Here is a 19,790-nt window from a genome sequence, read left to right as displayed (position 1 = left end):
GCACATCAGTTTCACTGCAGTCCCAGGTGATATCAGCTGCAAAGAGCTGGTTCTCCAGCACATGGAGCCAACTGCCACTCAAACCACCCACTGCCAGAGCCTTCAGGCATAGCCATCTTGAAAGGCAGAGTTGCAGAGCAGAAACTTAAGAGCCCAGAAGTTAACTGGAAATTTACTTGAAGTTTAGGTCATGACTTTGGACTAAATCACCCAGTGTGAATGCACTTCCGTTTTTAACTACATAGCTGCATGCTTTCAGCTGCCAACGCAATTCACAAATTCCACCTCAATTCTACTGCAGATAGCTGGGAGGACAGAGTCTTAAGGCAAGAGCTCTTTCAGTACAAGAAATGTCACCCACGGTACTGTTATGGTCTTTTTTTTTTTTCCTGGGAAAATTTTGTACTTGGCATCAAAAAATGGTATTTGAATAATGAAGATTAAAGATGATTTTATTAAAAAAACTACCAAAGCCTGTCTGTCAAGTGGAACTTGAATATTCAGTTCTTTCAAGTGTAAAATTCCTACTATTCAAGAAGACAGTCTGCATCTTTTATGATGGAAAATTGGAAGGATTGAAATGGAAGATGTTGAATGCACTCCTAAGAATAGTCATACAACTAAATTTGTCAAAGCATGGGTGGCATTTAGTGCCTAACATCACTGATGATCTTTATGCCCAGGAAACACTCACTCGTGATGAGTAATAGGCAATAAACTGTCAACATGCCTGCTGGTAGATAGCTGCACTTCTGCTATCCTTCCACAGATACTCCAGATGCCTCCATTTGTCACTAGACAAAAGTCACAAGGTACTCTGAAACCTCTCCAGATCCTACACAAGTCACTGTTGAAGCAGAACAGGAAGGGCAACACATGCATCTGCTGTTCCCTCATTGCCAACATAACTATTAATAGCCAAGGAAGCCCCTAAAAGCTAACATGAAACATAAGATATGCTGTCATCAGCAAATAATTTATGGTAAAGCATGCATCTCTGAAGGAACTGGATGGCTTGTTTCTAGTGGGTAGGTTGGAGCTGGGAGAAGGAAAGGGTGAGAATCACCAGCACCAAAACGAAGCAGAGGCAGGCTTCAGTCCCCATTTCTGACTGATATCTTCCTTATAACTCTCAACAAACCGATCATGAGCAGCTAAAGCATGATAAATATCATGGGGGAGAAATAAGAACGGGATGACTAGTGCTCCCAGAATCTTTCCTGGTTAATTCAGAAGCATGTCCTGATCTAATGGACACGGCTTGCTTGATTCTAAAGCTGCCCTAAAACCAATGGAGCTGATGACTTCCTTACTCTGTCCAGACTCAGGGGGATCCCACTGCTGTTGGCTGTAACATCAGGCTTGCAATTGCTAGTCAGCAACAGTACATCTACCAATCAGGCAGATAATTTTGAAAACAACTTACAAAACAATTCTGAAAGGAGTCCTATACAAAATTATTTCTGTTTCAGCCACCACTCATTGTTCAAGCACACAGCTGGTGCAGTGCTCATTTGCCAAGTACAAAGTAAATTCTCTTTCCCAAAGAGAGCTCAATATTAAGTACTTGCAGCAGGTTGCACTCGATCACTGAGGCTGCAGGATATTGACACGAGGATTGAAATAAACCTCTCTCATTCACTTGCTACACCTTCTGAACCCATTAAATTATTTTAACAATCTGAATTTGTTTGCCCTGAATGTGTACTGGACACAACAGAGTGAACTAAGATCAATACTGGGCTGCTACTCCTGCTGATTTTTCTCCTTCAACTATTTATAGCAAGAACGTCAGAACAAACTGTTCAACACTCACCCATCTTACACAGTACAAGATCGTTAGACTCTGACAACCTGATCTGAATAGACTAAGAAAGTCAATTTCACAATTAAAGGAAATAAATCCCTCACGCTGTGACACCTGCAAGAAGGGAATGGAAAAAAGGAAAAGGAAAGCTATATTCTGGCAGAGGAAATAACAAAAAAAAAACCACACTGAAAGATCTTCCTGCCAAGAGGATTTTATTCCTTCTAAATTTCTTAAAACCAAGCTTTAATTTTTGTCTTATTTTATTATTATTATTTTTACAGCTGCCAGAACTTAATAGAATCTTTTTCTTAGTCCTAGTTTTCTATTAGGACAAAAGCCCACTCAGATTGCAGACACTGCTGAGATCCTGCTCATGCTTCCTGAATGCAAGATAAACGCAACAGAGAAAGAAAGGCTTGGTTTGACTTCTCCTGCTGCCACATGAACCTTTGAGCTAAGAAAGCATACACTATTTCAGAGTTCAACTAATCGTTGAGCAAGCAGTTATCTACAGAATACAGTTTCCTTTTACATCACAGGTGAGCAGTTGGCACAGATAGCAACTACGCCACTGGATAATGATTTATGAGTTCAAAATTACGGTCTACCTACAAAGGAGCTACTCAAGGGATCTCTTTCTGATTAACTGCTTCTAACGGTTCAATCCTGTCTGTAATGCATCTCCATAACTTGCTTATTAACTTAGTTCAATGTAGTCAAGTCAGTACCAAGTCCAATGTCCATGCAAAGTATATAGCAGCAGATATACTTTTACCTTTATAAAAGAGTACCACTATCTTCTGAAAGGCTTTCATGAAGTGGATGTTGTCATAACAGTACTCCTGCACCTTCTGGAGAAGGATTAACTCCGACTGGCCTTGAGTGCTGAAGACAGCAAGCAGGGGGGCATATTGCTGAAAGGAGGACAGCGTAAGACAAAATGCATGTTATGTTTAAGGCAGCATTTAAATCATTTTTCAGAACTGAAGGGAAGATAAATTACCTTTGATCTTCAGATCCACTGACCAAATATATGTTACTATTTAAATCGTTCTTGCACTGATCAGATCAGTCCTTTGTTTTCAGTAATGAAGTTTGGCATTTTTCAGCTGGATTCGCAATGGCTTGATATAATGGGGTATAGCTGTAATACCAGGGCTCCCAATGTGACTACAACATAGCTAATGCCACAAATGGAGTTCCTCCATTTCAGGCAGTTACGTGCACATTTTCAGAAACAATTTATTGTTTTGGAAAAAACAAGGTGAAATTCATAGAGGCTTTTAGGCAAGATTCCTCTTTTTCCCCTTTTGGCTCTTTACTCATCCAGCTGTTATCTAATCAACTTGTAAGGGGGCAGGGCAATTATGTCTGTTTAGTAGCATTAGCAGACCCCAGTTCCATCCACAGGTCTGTGATCTGCAGCTGCCTATAACTGTTAAGCAATGTATTTTAAAAAAATCCTAACTTTTCAGTTTAGAAATAAGAATTCTTCATATTGCCACATTTGATTGACTTTCTTCACATCCCTTTCCTCACTCCATAACTGGTATAGATGTACAATTCAAAGTCTCAGAAGTGTCTAAATAACTATAGCAGCATAAAATTATATCCCTCTCATCGTTGGCTAAGAAAAGCTACATTATCTTCCATTTGCCTCAAGTTATGTTGCAATGGGTCAGCAGCTCCAGCATCACAATGCTGAGATCACAACTGCGTCTGTAGTCTGAAATTGTCTAGATGACTCTCCCATCCATGAGAATGTCTTTCTTCCAAATCAGAAGTGGCCTAAGGGTCAACAATATTCATACAAAGCCAGTAATGTTTCTCTTCCCAGTATTCAAATATTCCAATAACAAATGTTTGTTAATTTGCCCTGCGGTACTAGACAGCAATCAACAGATACCTTCTTACAGCTCAAGACATATGATCCATCATTACATCAAAAGACCAAAAGAATATCTCCCTTCTGAAAACTCTCTTACTCTTTCTACTATTACTTGGGTCACTGTGGCTGGAGAAGACTTCAAGGCATTCAATTTTACCATCAAAGACCACACACAAACTCAAGCGACTACATTTCTAGCATGACTATTGCTCTTGAAAAACCAAATTCAGATGAAAGGACAATCAATGTAGGGCCAAACCAACATGGGAACGTGGTTCAGGTGTGGAAAGCCATCAGTACAAAGAGAAAAGGAATTCTATCGAGCTTAAGATCCATGCTACCATAAGAAAAAAGGTACTAATTGCTCTGATTGTTTCTGTCTTTGGGTAGATATTTGCAGTTCTGGATACGAAGGAGCATTCTTTTGCTCACAGCTTAACAGCTTAAATGGACTAAATCAGCTGAAGATCTTCTCTTCCCTTGTTCTCATTTCAAGTCTCTTGCACCGCACAGTTCTTTCAGATTTGATCGAGGAACGATGAGTTGTAGCAGTGACTGATTACTCTGTATTTCACACCCACCTCCCTTTTTGCCAAGGTCATAAGAACTTTTGTATCAATGAATAACTGATATTCCAATCTGTCACCTGACTGTCTGTGCGTTCAGTTCTCTTATCCAGAGTACCTCACTTAACCACACTATACAATGCAGAAACTCTTGAGTCAGCTCCTGTCGTATTAGTTGAGCAGTAGCTACTCAGCTCCCATGGTCAACATCAGCTCCCATGGTCAATATCAGCAAGAAACATTTCATAGGTTCTGAACTCAGCAGTACTGCATGGATCTCACCAGCTCTGTGCAAAGCCAGCACAGGTGGCTCTTCACTATGCTCCCAAAATAACTTTGCTTCTGGCAAAGACATTGCAAAGATAATTCCAGTAGGCTTACTAGTCAGGTCAGTGCAGCTCTGAGTCTCAGCATTTGTTTAGCACCAAGCCGCAGGCAAAGAGCTTCAGCATGCTGAGAACACATATTGCAGAGGCACTCAAGCTACAACCACCTCAGTTTGCCCTGGTTCTCTGCACTGTACTCCTCAGGAGACACAGTACAGCAACTCGTAACTTGAACTACCTCATTTCTGCATTACTGTGACTAAAGAAGGGACATGACGCTCCAACGTGTGGTGTCAATTAGCCCTGAAGACCAAATCTCCAGGATTTAAACAGGTAAAACTTGGCAGCTATAGAACATATTCTGTTATTCCACAGCAAGTCTTTCCCCTCTTCATTCATGCACATACCTTTAGATGTTTGAGGGCTTGCTCTGCAACCAGCTCTTCTTTCTTGTTCCATTCCACAGCATTCATTACACAGGTCCACAGGAGACCAATCACTGCTGGCTCAGGCAGCTCGTTTCTTTTCATTTCTTCTTTTACATAAAGCACCATCTGAAGCATGAAATACAGTGCTGGCTTCAGCAACGTTTCCAGACAACCACTAAACACTCTGCCTTATTAAGTACTTGCAGCCATTTACAAATAGTGTATTGGTATAGAAATAACAAGAATCAAATTTAGAACAAGAATAAAAATGAAGCACTTAGAATGTTTATGTTCAGCAACATTACTATTACTCGAGTATAAGTTTTCTCCTTCCTGCCCAACCTGACAGTTAGCAGCTACATGAACTACTTTCTCATCAAGCAGAACTAAACATAAAAACATAACTAACTGCATTTGTAAACCCACAGGCTGTTTTGTTGCTTTCATCTGTTGAAACCACTGACTAAATTTATCAATAAATTAAAATAATATAAAGAAAAATAGAACCAGACTTTGAGGTACCCACATCTGTTCCTCTCTACTTACTGCGTATTTATGTCTTGGACTATGTTTATATAAACAGAAATTGTAAAACACTCTTTACCTCCTTAATTGGGCATTCCTGAGAGAGACGTTCTTGTAGCTCTTTTTGAAGTTCTTTACGAGTCCCCAGTGACTGCTGAACTCTAAGAAAATCTGAGAGCTCTTTTAGACCTGCTTCAGTGAAATACTTGGCAAAATGATCCACATTCTGCCGGTTGGCAGGAAATAGTTCCTACAAGTACAGGAATACTCTGTGTTAAATAAACGATGAATGAGGGCTCTTGACAAAATGGAAGGAACAATTTCAAAGAGTGAACACTGAATCGCCCATTACTATTCTACTAGCAATAGAAAAGTCAACACTCCATTCACGTTATTGCATCGTTATAGCAGAGGGAAGAAACCACGGTCAGTTATGCAAAAAACAACCCAACACCTGTTCTACATTTAGGTCACACACTTATAAGGAGCCATCAGCTTAAGATAGCACCCAAAACAGTTGAGCATTTTCCAAACTCTGTGAGTCTTGCAGGGAAAGCACAAATGAATAACGATAAAGCCATTATATGCTAAGCACATTTACTGTGTCTTCCCAGGGCTTACACACATTCACTCTCAGCAATACTTAACTGGTCCAGGCACGCTAGCCTAAATATTGCTACTCTACTGAGCAATTACCATTAAAGCATCATGTAAAGATCACATATCCATTATGTACACTGTTAACATTAACTCACCTACACATTTCTGACTCAAAGAAACTGTGTATCTATGATAAGTCCAGCCTCTTAGAAAAATTAAAATGTTGCTTAAAAGCGTATGAGCCCCATTTTGGCAAGGATTCAAAGGTTTTTGCTTACATTGTAACTCCTGTTGAATGAACAGTAGTCTGTTTTTCTCCCCCTGCAGGAGACTAGAGACCCTCCATTTATTTGTTTACTGAAAAGCCGATTAAGAAGAAACTTCCTCAAGGCATCTATGCTAGGCAACAGCAACCGATATCTGATAGTTCTTTAAGATAGCAGCTTAATGAGAGCCAACAGTTGAATGCTTTACTCAGTAAATTTCAAACAGAAATAAGACAATTGGCATTTTTCCCCCCTCTCTAATAAGTGGTGTAATTAGCCCATTGCCCAGCTTTGCTGCCATTTATTTATCACTTGGACTCAAAATCAGATACAAACTGAAGAGAGGAAAGGGTGTGGGAGGCTGCTTTGCTTTTGAAAGATTCTTGCTTAACCATACATTACTGCCATAGAAACAGGAAATACTGCTGAAATTCTCTGGGCAGCGCTACACAGGATACAGCACGTCTGATAGGATTATCACTGCAACTTTTTTGAAGATTGAAACAACTACTGATCTTCAGAAACACACTAGCAGGGGAAAGGCACATGACACTGCTCCATATTCACATACACTCTAAACACCTCAGGCCACTGCTACAAACCAAGAATGCAGGTTTTGAGTCAAAGGGCTGCAAGCTTTCCCTGCACTGCTTCCACTAGTTCTGCTGTCATCACTGCAGGACTGTTTATGCTACCCAGAGGGCTGTTGCTGGGGAAGACTGGCTTACTCTGCTGTCTTTGTACTATTCAAACACCATCACCTTGGAAAACTATGTGAATCATTTTTGGTTAAACAGCTTCTTCCGTCTTGTTTCTTATTTACAATGGTGGTGGGGGGGGGGGGAAATCACAAAAAGAAAAGAAAAAACCTTCATGCACAGTTGCTGGTGGTGTGTTTCTTTCTAGCCACTGCTAACAAAACAATTCCCAAGCCCCACACATTCAGCCTTTCAGAAGGCATTTAACTACAGGAAAAACAGACAAAAGGTAGATATGTGGTACTCAATGCTCCTGAACACGAATCAGTGCAACACAGCCATAACAACATTGCTGTGATTCAAAACACATTGAAAATGCTAAGGTAGTCTAAGGGGAGTAAACATGCTTACAGAAAACTATCACCTGCATTTTATTTCCTTCCCTTCTCCAATAGAAAATTAATGAAAACATATTATACTCACTAGCAATCTCTTATCAAGGTTGGCTTTTCTTAAAGCAGAGGTAACAGAATTGGCATCCTTCTCTGCCATCCATGCTTTAAAAAGTTTTACAGCAAAAGAGGCTGCAATCCCTGTTTGAGAAAGTACACAAAACATGTTTCAGCAATTTTCAACACAAATGAGAAATTGTTACAGCAATCCATTATGGAATGAAAATACACTTATAACAACAGGACCAAACATGTGGAACTAAAGTGCACTTTTTTGTCTTTAATGCAGTACTAATTTTCTGAGAATGCTGCACTGCCTTAAAAGCTTCTTTTAACCTATCCACATTTAACTGTTCAAAGACTTTGCTTGCAATTAATTTCTCTACCTCTGTATCTTACAGAATGTCTAAAGCAACAGAAAAATTTCTATGTTAAATCAGCTAGGAAATGAAGGCACATAATAACAAAGGACAGTCAGGAATAAGAAATGGAAAAAAAACATATCAAAGGGCTTTTTAAATCCAGAATAAAGGTTAAACAATTTCACAACTTCAAGGCAGCTGACTGTACCCCAACCTCCCACACAGTATTTAGTAGCTGGTAAGACCAGGCACAAATACCATTTTAAGAAGAAAAATCCCTTCCAAGGCACAAATGAACACTTTCTGTATGAAATCAGGAGAGAAAAACACCACCACCACATCTTTATTTCCACAACCTGTGGCTTTCCCAGAGGAACTTAAGCTAAGCACCCACCAGCCCCACACCTCTTGCCTCTTTTAAACGTGTATTTCTCACACACTTCCACAGCTCTGCTCCAGCTTCTCAGCTGCAAGCAGTCAGCTGAAAGGAAGCTGCAGTGCTGTGGAGCTGGAGACACAGCTCTCCCTTATTGATGTGGTCCCCTGCAGGCCAGTTATGCTTCTCTATACTACACTCACATCAACACTGTCAGTACCACTGAGAGCAGTCCTGACAATTTTTTGTTTTACCTCCAAAAAGTCCTAAAATTCCATGAGCTGCACAGCTCCTCCTGTTGCAAAGTAGCTTAGTCACTCTTACCCACTTAACTGATTGATAACCATTCTTTTTATTTCTAGGATACATTGACTAAATGACTCACCAAAGAAAAATGGAAGAGATTATTCCCCAGGCAGCACTAACTTCATTAACATTCATTACAGATCTTGACTGTTATGACAGTTTTGCCAACCTTATTTCGAGAGCTCAGTTGTGAAGCACGATCCTTGGAGAAGTACTACATGAAACTATGATGTGCGATGACATTAAACAATAGCCTAAATATACCACTTTGGCTCATCTACATATTGTGCAGAAGGTTCCAAATGAAACAAGCATGATCATAAAAGCTATGAGCAACGAGTCAAGACTGACAAAGCCCGTCTGACTACAAGGGGACCCAAGAATAATGTTCACCCGTAATTTTAACCTGCAAACACCATTCAGCCTATCTGAAATGAGCATTTGCATTTCAGAGCTGTGGGTGAACTTGATGAAGATAAAAGGCATCTGTAGCTAGAAATCATTATCCACAGCCTATATGTTCTGCACAGTACTTGCACTGCTGTGACAATAGAACCCATTCATATCAGAGGGCAAATAACGCAAACAAAATGCCTCCACAGCAGCACCTCTCAGCAAGCAGTGCCTGGTAGCACACGTGTTGGACTTTGGCTTGAAACACTTTTATTAGATGCCAGTAAGATCCACACTGCAGCTTGTTAGGTCACATGCTACTGCCTTTTGAAAGGAAGCATGGAACAGCAAAAAGTCCAACCAGCTGCAGAAGAGCATGCCAGCAACAGAAAAGCACTCATTCTCAGACCATTGGGATAGCATCCAAAATCAAATGGAACTATCTTTGCTACCACGTACCTGTGCCCAATGTCCTTTTCTAAGTCATTTTCTAGACTATTCACGTGTTGCCACTGTCTTTTCCTTTAAAATAGCTGTGCTGTTTTTCCAGGGCTTTTCTTTTCTATCCATTATCAACCCCACTGATAGAAAACAACTTCATCCGTTCACTTTGTTTATCCCCAGTGAGTTCTTTACATTTGCATTAGTGTGAGTGTATACTTAAATACACAGGTGAAGACTGTAAATTCTGGCAAACATTTAGAGCTCTCAAAAATGCCATTTCACAACATGAATGCAGTTTTTCCAGCATTTTTGCATGAAGTATTAAGTATAAAATATAAGCAGTTACTTGAGCATTAAAAACTTGAGTTTCCAGATGCATCTTGTGCTGCCATATCTATAAACAGAATTTGATTTAAAAACATGGCATTCCTGTCACACTAAGATGTGATTAGCACTTTTGTTTGAATTTTTCTCCTACTTTAATTCTGCTCCCAAAAGCTGTGGGTGATGACAGAGCAAAACAGCAGCTGTGGCTTTTCTTTCTGCAGCATTTAGAAAACAAATGCATGCAAGAATGGGCAGTTAGAATCTTTTTTAGATTAGATTTAACTAATAAGTAACTTTAAAAAAAAAAGATTTCATGAAAGCTGTGCAACATTGACAGTGCACCTGCAATTATTCCAAGCAGTCAGGAATTAACAGATATTTTTCAGATGTTTGTCTGATAAAGACTCCAAGGTAGAAGACTATAAATGATAATAGAAACTTTCCAAAGCAAGGAAACATCATCCATCCCTCTATTCAAAAAAAGCCTGTAATGAAACAACTCACCCAGTTCCCCCCTTGCTCTCAATACCAACAAAAGAACTTGTTGCAAAAGACTGAAAGATTCATTACTCATCCCATGGTAAAGATGAGTCCATGGGAGAAGCTATCAAGCAACCACTACTGCTATGATGACGAAATCGAGGGTGTGAATTTTTTCCTTTCTGCAATATCCATTTGGCCTGTATGTGCTCTCTGTCCCACTTCACACTCACAGGACATCAGCAACATTTGTAAACAACAACAACAAAAACAGTAGTAGCCTATCTAAGGAATAGACATTACATTTCATGCTTGTATTTGTGTTGGTTTTGCTTGTTGTTGTTGCTATCTACTTTTCACTGCCTTCTTGTTAGATCTCAGAAAGTACATTGGCATTTACTGTCTGTATGTGCTTCTGCTTTATTATCCCACTGCTTATTGAACAGCAACAGGCCTCCAACATACAACACATGGCGCAACAAAATACATCTCCCATTAAAACTACTATAAAAGGTCATTTAGAAAATTACCTTCTTTGACTATGTTGTCAGTGAAGAGGCTTGTTAAAATGGTAGCAGGAAGAGTCCCATTGGCTAAAAGGATCCCAGAAAGCATCGCCAATTTTGTCTGTTCTGTTTCAGAGAAGGCTTTAAGGAACAGCAGGAGCTGTGGATTAGACAAGAAGAAACAGATACATTTGAGCCATTGGCAACAGTACCAGGCAGAGATGAATAATCATGGACAGTTAATTTTTTTTTGTTTCTCAACAAGTCCCACTGTAATTTCAAGCAATCACACCAAAATCCATACTGAAGCATCACAGTGCCATTCCATTGACTAATTAGAATTTCCATAAGGATACAGGCATGTGGAATACTGTCTTACTCAATGACACAAAGTCTGTCTTCTGCAAATAAGTGTTATATACGTGGTGAAATAAAAATGCTTGCTAAAGGCTTAACGCTCACTGAAATTAAAAGGATCTATTCAGAAACACAGGCTTGCTAATTTCAACAGGCTGACAGGAGCCTGTCCATTCACTTGGTTAGATTTTGGAACAGAAGGAACTACATCATTACTCGTACAAATAACAACATGACAAAGTTCCACATTCTTCCTTCAGAGAAAGGAACACCACTTTTCTGGACTTAAAGAAGAATTTTCATTTCCATTTCCAGCTACCAGCACTTAACTCTGCTAATTCCATTTGTCACCACACCTTTTTTCCTTCTCCAGAAGGCAACAGATGCAATCAAAGCATAAGGAGCTCATTTTGATGGAAATATTGCACCCAGTTTCCACGTTAACTGTACCTCATTAGTAATATCTACACATACAATAGACAGAATATCAGATATGTCCCTGTACTTGTATGTTACCACAGACAGTGACAGCTCTTCTCCAAGATATCCAAAGAGTCCATCATTAACTGTAAAGATTTGAGTGCAATGTTTTAAAAGATCCAGGTAGCTAATGTAGTGAGTTCTTAATAGACACGATGTTGTATGAACAGCTCTGCTCTGTACCAGCAAACAAAACAGAAAATCTCTTTGTATTCGTATGGGAGTACTTACATAACATCAGTTTCAAATTATAGCTTACACAAGGCTGAATGATTCAGTCACAGATGTGTCACTTGGCTTTTTTAAGTGGGATGCAGCAAAATCATTGCAATACAGTTTTAGCCCAAAAGAGGAAATACAAAAAGATAAAAATCTTGAAGTGCAATTTTAATTCAACAAACTGCAACTCAACCAAAAGAAGGGGTGCAGACAAATGGAATTGTTATTTCTAAATATAAAGATGAGAAACAGGCATTATGCTGTATTTTCAAATGGAGAAATTAACTGCTATGTACAATAGTGCAGGTAAAAGAATTCCAGGGCTACTCTGAATGGGAAAAATCAACATAATTCCCACTGAAATTCAAAGTAAACCTAGCATAAAAGATGACTGGAAGCTTAGGAACTCAAGTTTTCTTTACACAAGTTTTAATGAACAGTACTCTACTAAAAAGATGACTGCATGAGAAAAAACGTTTAATTAGACCTTCTGATCTTTACTGTAAGCACTGATAACAAGACTGACTGAAGAGGGAACAACTTCACAATTTTGTATAGCCCACTTAACTCTTATTCCTTCTGCTCCCATACAAGCAACAGATAAGGATTTGGATTAGTGGTCACACAGACTACTTTAATGCCACAAACCAGGTCCTGATTAATTCCTGATGCATAATCTACATTGGGCTGTGTCAGTAATGAGCAGACCACGAACAGAGCTGTCTGACATAAGTTGGTACTATGGAAGCAGTAGCACCAGTAAATCCAACAGCAAAGTGAGATATGCCATCCAAGGTGCAAGAATATCCCAACAGAAGAACAAACATTTATCCACTCCAGTTTTGAGAAATCTGTAATTGTTCAAATGATCTGGAAGATATGAAATCATACATCTATGAAGTTCACAGCCTCCTCTTCTCCCCCTTTCTTTGAAATGTGCTTCCAGCAAGTCTCTGAGAAAGAATTTAAATTATAACGTTCTTTGACCTTTACCCAATGGCAGTATCTTCTGAGCAAGAACAAGGCCTTCCATAGGTCCCTCACTGCTTTAAGTACTGTTGGTGCTACCAACATAATTTGGTTTACTATTTTTGAAAAGCAGCTCTACTAAACTAATACATTCCATTTTCTGCTGTTCAAGGATATTATTCCATACTCTCAAGTAATTCAGGGGAAGACTGAGTTATGAGACAAATTAAAGCCTTTAATTAACCCCCTCAGATATCATCTCAAAAAATAGAACACTTAGCTCAATGCTGTTACAGGTTTTTATTACTGATCAAGAGCTCTTCTTTTACCATCACTATTACAAACCTGCGCAGGAAAGTCACAAAACATTCAAGTTACTTCAGAACAGTAGCAAACCACCCACAGAATGTTCCAGGCTGATTCTTCCCTGCTGTTAGACAAGTACTGGTATTACTGCTTTTGTTACAGACTAATTCTAAGCATGAAATGTGCAATTCTGGCCCACAGTTATATATTTCTAGCATAGTTATAAGAACTCCTGCCTATTTTAGTGGGAGTTTAGAATGCCTAATAAGCACAAGACTAGACCTAATATGCTGCTCTGTGCTTTTTTTTCTTTTACAAAGAAGTCAATTAGTCATAAATTCTAAGCATAGAAGTTACACACAAGTAAAGGTATAGATATAAGAAAAAAAAGGTGTTTCTACTCTTCTCTTGCAATATTAAAACCTTAATAGTGAAAATTAAGGAATTCTAGGCACACAAAGAACAAGGTATCTTTTTATATTATCATTATCTGAAGTGGTCTGCTGCTTTTGTGTTTGACAGTTTGTTGCAGCTGTAGACAGCCTCGACAGCAATTGTCAGCAATGGGAAGGCACCTACCATCATCGTACACACCTGATGACTGACTTCTAGCTGACTAGAAGCATCTATATTTACTCCACATTTGGTGTCAAAATGTTATCTTCTTTGTATTTCTTAATCTCCAAATCGATTTATGTTTACTTTCATTAGGAAAACAGGAACACTAAGAAGGAACCTCATCTCTCCCAGTACTTTGGATACCCCAACGTGACTCAAATAGTACAAGGACTGCTGCAAGAGTAATGCCTCCTATTTTATTATGTTGGCCCAGTATGTCAGAGGCAGATGTTGATGGTACAGCAGTAGAAGTTCAGCCTTCCTGACAATATCCCATTACATTTTCTTGCTGTGTGACAGATGGCAGCAGAAGGGCAGTCTGACAGAATGGCACCTGCCATGGAAGTGCGTATGAAGCAAAGGTGTGGAATTTAATTCCATGTGAACACAATAGCACCCACTGACATTCACTGATGCTTGTTGACCATTTTTTGGAGACCAATCAGTGGATGTCAGCATAGTGAGGCAGCGGGTGATAAAACACTGTAAAACAACAGGTCACCTTCACTAGTGCAGATTCATACAAGCATGGTATGCAGGCTCTTGTTCATTGCTGTAGCCAACGGTGATGCCTGTGTTGAAAAAGAGCACTTTGTAGCCAAGAATTTGCTCCATCAAGTAGTATAATTGTGCTCTAAACTGCAGGTGAGCAACACACTTAAACATCATCTCCTTCTGTTGACATTGCTTGCTGAGTAATTACGATATAAACATTTACATAAGTAAACTGTACATTGAATTAGAAGAAGGAACAATTCACAATTGTGAGGGAAGAGAATTCAGAAAAAAGCTGAAAGCCAGAAGCAGGCACAAAAGGTACTGGGAAACAATGCTGCCCTAAAGATAAAATTATTAACTAAAAGACATACGGTAAATACTGCCATCTAAGACAATCCCTCTTGAAAGAAGTCCCACTGATACCATCTGCTTCTTCAGACTGAAACTGCTGATATGGCCTTGTTTTCAGCACAACTTTTTCTGTGAGAAGAGCTCATTTTCCCCCAAATGCTCTACATGCCTAATAAATCTGCCAGAAAAGAAAACAGATCATGGCTGGGACAGTGATCCTGGAAACAACATCTAGTATTCACTCTTGCTTTTCTAATAGCTGTCAAGGTGCAGTGGCCTCTGAAGGTGTAGATATCCCCTCCAGAAGTATTAACACATCTACCACATAACCCTCTTTATGGGCAGCTACTCATGCACATTACTGCATATGTTGACTAAAGCACTAACAGGTAAAAATTCAGTACCATCATCAGAAGATGGACACTAAGTATGGGTTCACGAAACAGAGGGAGGAAGAAGATAAGAAGGCAACTACAAATAATGTTTACGAGTTTTAAGGCAATGACAGTCAAGGGGCATTATACAAGCCCAAAACTACACTACGACTGCCTCAGTTTTTAATTCTGCAACATGGAGTATTAAAGGACTCTTACCCCTTCCATCCTCAGCACTGGCAGATAAACAGCACCATGTCCAAAGTCAAAGTGTTCAGAAGCCACGCTGAGATTTGCACAAGAGCACAGAGCTAAGGATGGCAACTAAAGGACAAGCAGAAAAATTCAGCCCATCCTAGGGCCAGTGTGCAAACTCTTGTGGTCTGCTGTGCAAGATGTAATCTGATGCTGAAAATCACATACAAAGTATGTACATAACACTGAAGTTAACAGCCTGCAAGCTGAATAAGCCCTCTCTGAGCCACACGCTGCCAGGGCCAGGATGCTTCCATAAGCTTTACAGGAGATTTCAAGACTCCAGCCAACCATACCTCAAATTACTGCTTTGTCTTAAAACTAGCATACAGTTAATCTTTAGATTATTGACATTTGTTCCTCAGTTGACGAGTTGAATTATTATATATTGAGCATGGTTTCATCTTGTCGCTACTGTGACAAGTAAATTCTCAGCAACTCAAAGGATTCAAAATCAAGCCAGTTACAGGAGAGTGAGGAGGCGGTTTGAATTGACATGACATTTGTTTAATATGCAGAACACTCTGAAACTTGAATGCTGTGAGTCAGCGTTTCTCATGTCAATGATTATAGTAATTAAGAGCGAGAACATTAGATTTGTGTGGGAATAGAGGTAAATTTAGGTCTTCAGAATGATGTACTGAGCAATCAGAATCAGTTAAAAGGCATGCTGGTCACAAGTGCAAAAATAATTTCCTGTATGAGCAAGAATGTATAAATAACAGCCAAATTCATTCAGCCACGGGAGGTGGTGGTGAGACATCACACTCCAGACGTATCCTCACTTGACCCCTGCAGTGATCCTACTGATGTTCAGATTGTAGGAAAATATACTTTTAACAAACAGGGCACTTCAGTCACAAGACAGGTTCTGGCAATACCAGTGGGCTTGTTAACTTAGAACATGGCACAGTTTATCATTTACACAGGCCAAATTAAAAATAGAATAAAGAAAGTATTTACATCTGTTACTAAGAATTTAAAGAACTCCAAATACATATTTCTTCTTTCAAATATTTCTACATATGTTTCTCCTGTTTCCTTAAAACTCATACCCACAAAACAGTATCTACACCCACTACATCCACTCGACCATAACAGGCAAATCCCGAGAGCTCTACCAGTGCAGTGAAGACTTCTCTTGAACATATCTGTGCCCTCAAATACCAAAACTAGTGGTTAGGACTCATTCCGTAACACAGAAGCAATTCAATACTCATACATCAAGTGCCATTTTGCACAGCACAACTGCATTTATCCTATGGGAGAAAAAAAAAAACCCCAACCAACGCAGATCTATTAGCAGGATAGTAACACTTTCTCCCATTAATAACTATGCCCAAATCCTGTATAGAAAAGCCTGGAATAGGCTTAGTTTAGTCAAAGAAACCGAAGGAAACATTAATTCAGAACTACTCTAGATCAAACATTACTAGCAGCATTCCCACGGAGCTAAAGTTGCAGACCAAAGCTGCCACCCTTGCCAACTGTAGATTCCATTCTCTTTTCCAGAAGAGCTAAATAAAATACACAACAGAGCAGAACTTACTTACACAGTTATAACAGAGTTAAAAAAAAAACAACAAAACACACAAACAGTAACTCTCAAAGAAACTGTCACCAATATTACCTTTTTGATTTCATCTTCAAATGCTTTCTCCAGATATTTGTATCTCCTGATAAGCTTGTTGAAGACCTAAAGGAAAAACATGGGATAATAAAAAAGTACAAAAACTTAGCCCAAAAAGGCAAAAGGAAACAAGTCTGCCACTACTGAATCCAAGAAAAATGCCCATGGCCAAACCATGATGAGACTTTTTTCATTTTAATGTCTCCACAACCGGAAAGGAGAAAGTAACACAGGCTTCTCACATACTAATGTTCTTTTAGACATTAATAAAGACACTGTTTCTAGGAAATAGCAGCCAGTTGTATGATATTTCTGCCATCATCTGCTACACTGTACACCACATGACTTACCATGAAACGTTCTCTATTAGTTTGTTCAAAAGTGTAAAATATGAATTCTGCAATTCTGATTTATACAAAAAATGCCTGACTCTCAAAATTCACTACAGCTTGACACTTTTCTTCTTCTTACTTCTTGAAATATTATTCCCACTCTCCTTTACACCATTATCCATAGATAAAAAGCGTAAGAAAGTGGGAAGAGGATGAGGTTAACAAATATAGGAAATCTGTACTCTGTCCCCTTCTTTTGATAATGCAGCTCTCTCTCTGGGGAAGCTGCCGTGTATATCAATAGAGTGGGGCGGTCAGGCAGTACTGCTGATTTTCTTCATTGCAGACAGGATCTCTATTAAATCCACTAACATGAAGACTTAGAATAAATCTCACTACTGCCAAGGCAAAAGGAAGAAGCTTCCACAAAGTTTTTACAACAATTATGTTCTTGGAAACACTTGCTCTCCAATTTTCACCACTTGTTCCTCATCTTGTGACCACAGATTATGAAAGCAGAAGCAGCACAGGTGCAGGCTGCATTCACATGGAAGAAGTGAGAGATACGAAATTAAATAAACAAGTAACTGCTCTCACCACTGTATAAAGGGCAAAAAATATGACTCACTGCCACATGCGAAAAGATTTGTATGAGGAAAAACAAGACATCGTCATCAAGCTGGATGAGGGAATTAAAAGGGGGAATAAAGTTTTAAGTCATTTTTCAGAGAGTGTAAAATACACTCAGACATCCTAAAAGGTACTAATTTGGCTCTGAACAAAGAAAGCTGAAATGAAATATCAAGCTGTGACAGAAGTCTAATAAAATAAGATGGAAAAGACAAAAATGTAAGTCAGTATAACATGTATTTTGATCAGTCCTGCTAAATGACCTAAGTACATGTTATAAGCAAATAATCTGCTAATGCATCATCACTACCCCTTGCTCTTCTCTTAAAGACTTTCCTATCTTCGATTTGCTTCCACAACTAGAAAGACAAGCAGCAGCCACTCTTCTAGCTTACAGGAAGTCAGATTAAGAAAGTATCCAAAAGAATAATGCAATACGAGCTCTATATCCAACTACGCATGAAAACTGACAAGGTATATAAAAAAGACACATCCTTTCAGGCATTAATTACAACATACTGACTTAATTAGGTGACCTTTGGTTCGAAACACAGAAAATACATTCAAAATTCTAGTGCTTCAGGTCCTGAAACTTTTCTGTTTCCCAACAGGCAATATTTTAATATTAAATTTGTCCTTAGAGACCTTGTACTGCCAATTTTTATTATCAAGTTAAAACACTAAAACTGAAGTAGACAGAATCAATGCTTTTATTAATAACAGACTTTCCTAGAGCAGAATACCCTGTTTTTAAGAGATGATAAAGGTAATACAATGAACGTAATATTTCCTTTCCAGAACTTTGCATTATTTCACTTCTCCAGACTATCAACGATGTATTATTAAAGGAGCTTTATGTTATTTAGCAAGTCTTCGTTACTGATGCAGATTCTGATTCTAGCATCCTGCAGAACAACCGTGCAGCTGCTCAGCCACTTGTCACTCTCAATGCCTTTACAGAGATAGTAGCCTTCATGCTTTTGCTTACTATCTTCAACACCCCAATAGCAACTTGTTATTTAAAAAGAACATACTTCTGACATCAGACTTTCAATGGTAATTTTTTTTTGTTTTGTTTTTGCAATCCTACCTGTATTCAGAATTGTACACTGGCTTAGAACTTACAATTCTTACCGTATTTTCTCATGTAATTACTATCTCCAATCGAAGAGTGATGCAACATTAATTTCTCTTCAATAATGCTTTGACTACATTATTTGTGTTAATTTCACATACACCTATTTGTGCAAGCCACGTTTTAATTTGAAAAGAAACTGTATGGCATGTACGTAGGTGAAATTAAAGAATTAAAGTTCTCAGAGCATTTTTTTCAACATTTGCCCAATTGCTAACTAGCCACACAACTACATGTTGTGTATTTTTGTCATTCATACTTCATGTTTCTAAAAATGTTTCTGCAAATCTTGAAGGACAACGTACTTAGAAAAGGCCAACAAAACTAGTAAGGATGATGTCTAAAAATATACTGAACCCAAATGTGGACTGAAAAAAAGTAAGACTGTTTTCTGTAGAAGAGCTGCCAGATGTGAACAGAAAATCTTAGGTATCTCACTCTGTTACTAAAAAATTATGTTAGGGCAGACTACTGGTTAACTGAACTTTCAATTATCTTGAAACCAGCCAAGTGCAGTCTAGGCAGTCTGCAGATGTTCCACTATAATCTCTCTTGATTTATAAATGGAAAACAGCGATCAACCAGCCCTTTCTTATCCTGACCTGAGCATAGTTTCGGATGGCATCGTGATCTTCTTCTGCAAAAAATACACAGTGACGGGTCATCTTGGTCTTGTCATTGTCATCTATGCGTGTGCCTCCAGGAGCTAAAAGAAAGCAAAGGCAAAAAAGTATCAGTACAATTGAGTTGAAAGGAATGAGTGAGGGAGAAACCTACACAAGTTTTACGGAGCTGTAAGGCAACCTGACAGAGAGGACAGCTGGCTGACGCTGCATCTGAGATCACAGGCCTTAAAGACCTGAGAAATTCAGGTCACACTAAA

At 38.9% G+C, this 19,790-nt stretch overlaps 1 protein-coding gene across 7 annotated transcripts in view; it reads right to left on the bottom strand.

Moving 5' to 3' along the window:
- BZW2 (basic leucine zipper and W2 domains 2) overlaps positions 1-19,790 on the bottom strand; it is a 51,877-nt gene that overhangs the window by 4,470 nt on the left and 27,617 nt on the right. For 6 of the 7 annotated variants that reach the window (NM_001006358.3, XM_040681322.2, XM_040681305.1 and 3 more), the window contains exons 4-10: positions 19,510-19,613; positions 16,811-16,876; positions 10,778-10,913; positions 7,591-7,700; positions 5,623-5,793; positions 4,998-5,144; positions 2,586-2,724 (exon numbers count right to left, since the gene is read on the bottom strand). In NM_001006358.3, the coding sequence (NP_001006358.2) occupies positions 2,586-2,724; positions 4,998-5,144; positions 5,623-5,793; positions 7,591-7,700; positions 10,778-10,913; positions 16,811-16,876; positions 19,510-19,613 (873 nt within the window). Of the gene's footprint in view, positions 1-2,585; positions 2,725-4,997; positions 5,145-5,622; positions 5,794-7,590; positions 7,701-8,551; positions 10,914-16,810; positions 16,877-19,509; positions 19,614-19,790 lie in introns of those variants that run through there. The other variant, XM_046922158.1, reaches the window with a different exon arrangement.

The sequence above is a fragment of the Gallus gallus genome, chromosome 2 (assembly GCF_016699485.2).
Source record: "Gallus gallus isolate bGalGal1 chromosome 2, bGalGal1.mat.broiler.GRCg7b, whole genome shotgun sequence".
Taxonomy (NCBI): domain Eukaryota; kingdom Metazoa; phylum Chordata; class Aves; order Galliformes; family Phasianidae; genus Gallus; species Gallus gallus.
The sequence above is the reverse complement of the archived record's forward strand: the minus strand, read 5'-3'. Positions and strand labels throughout refer to the sequence as shown.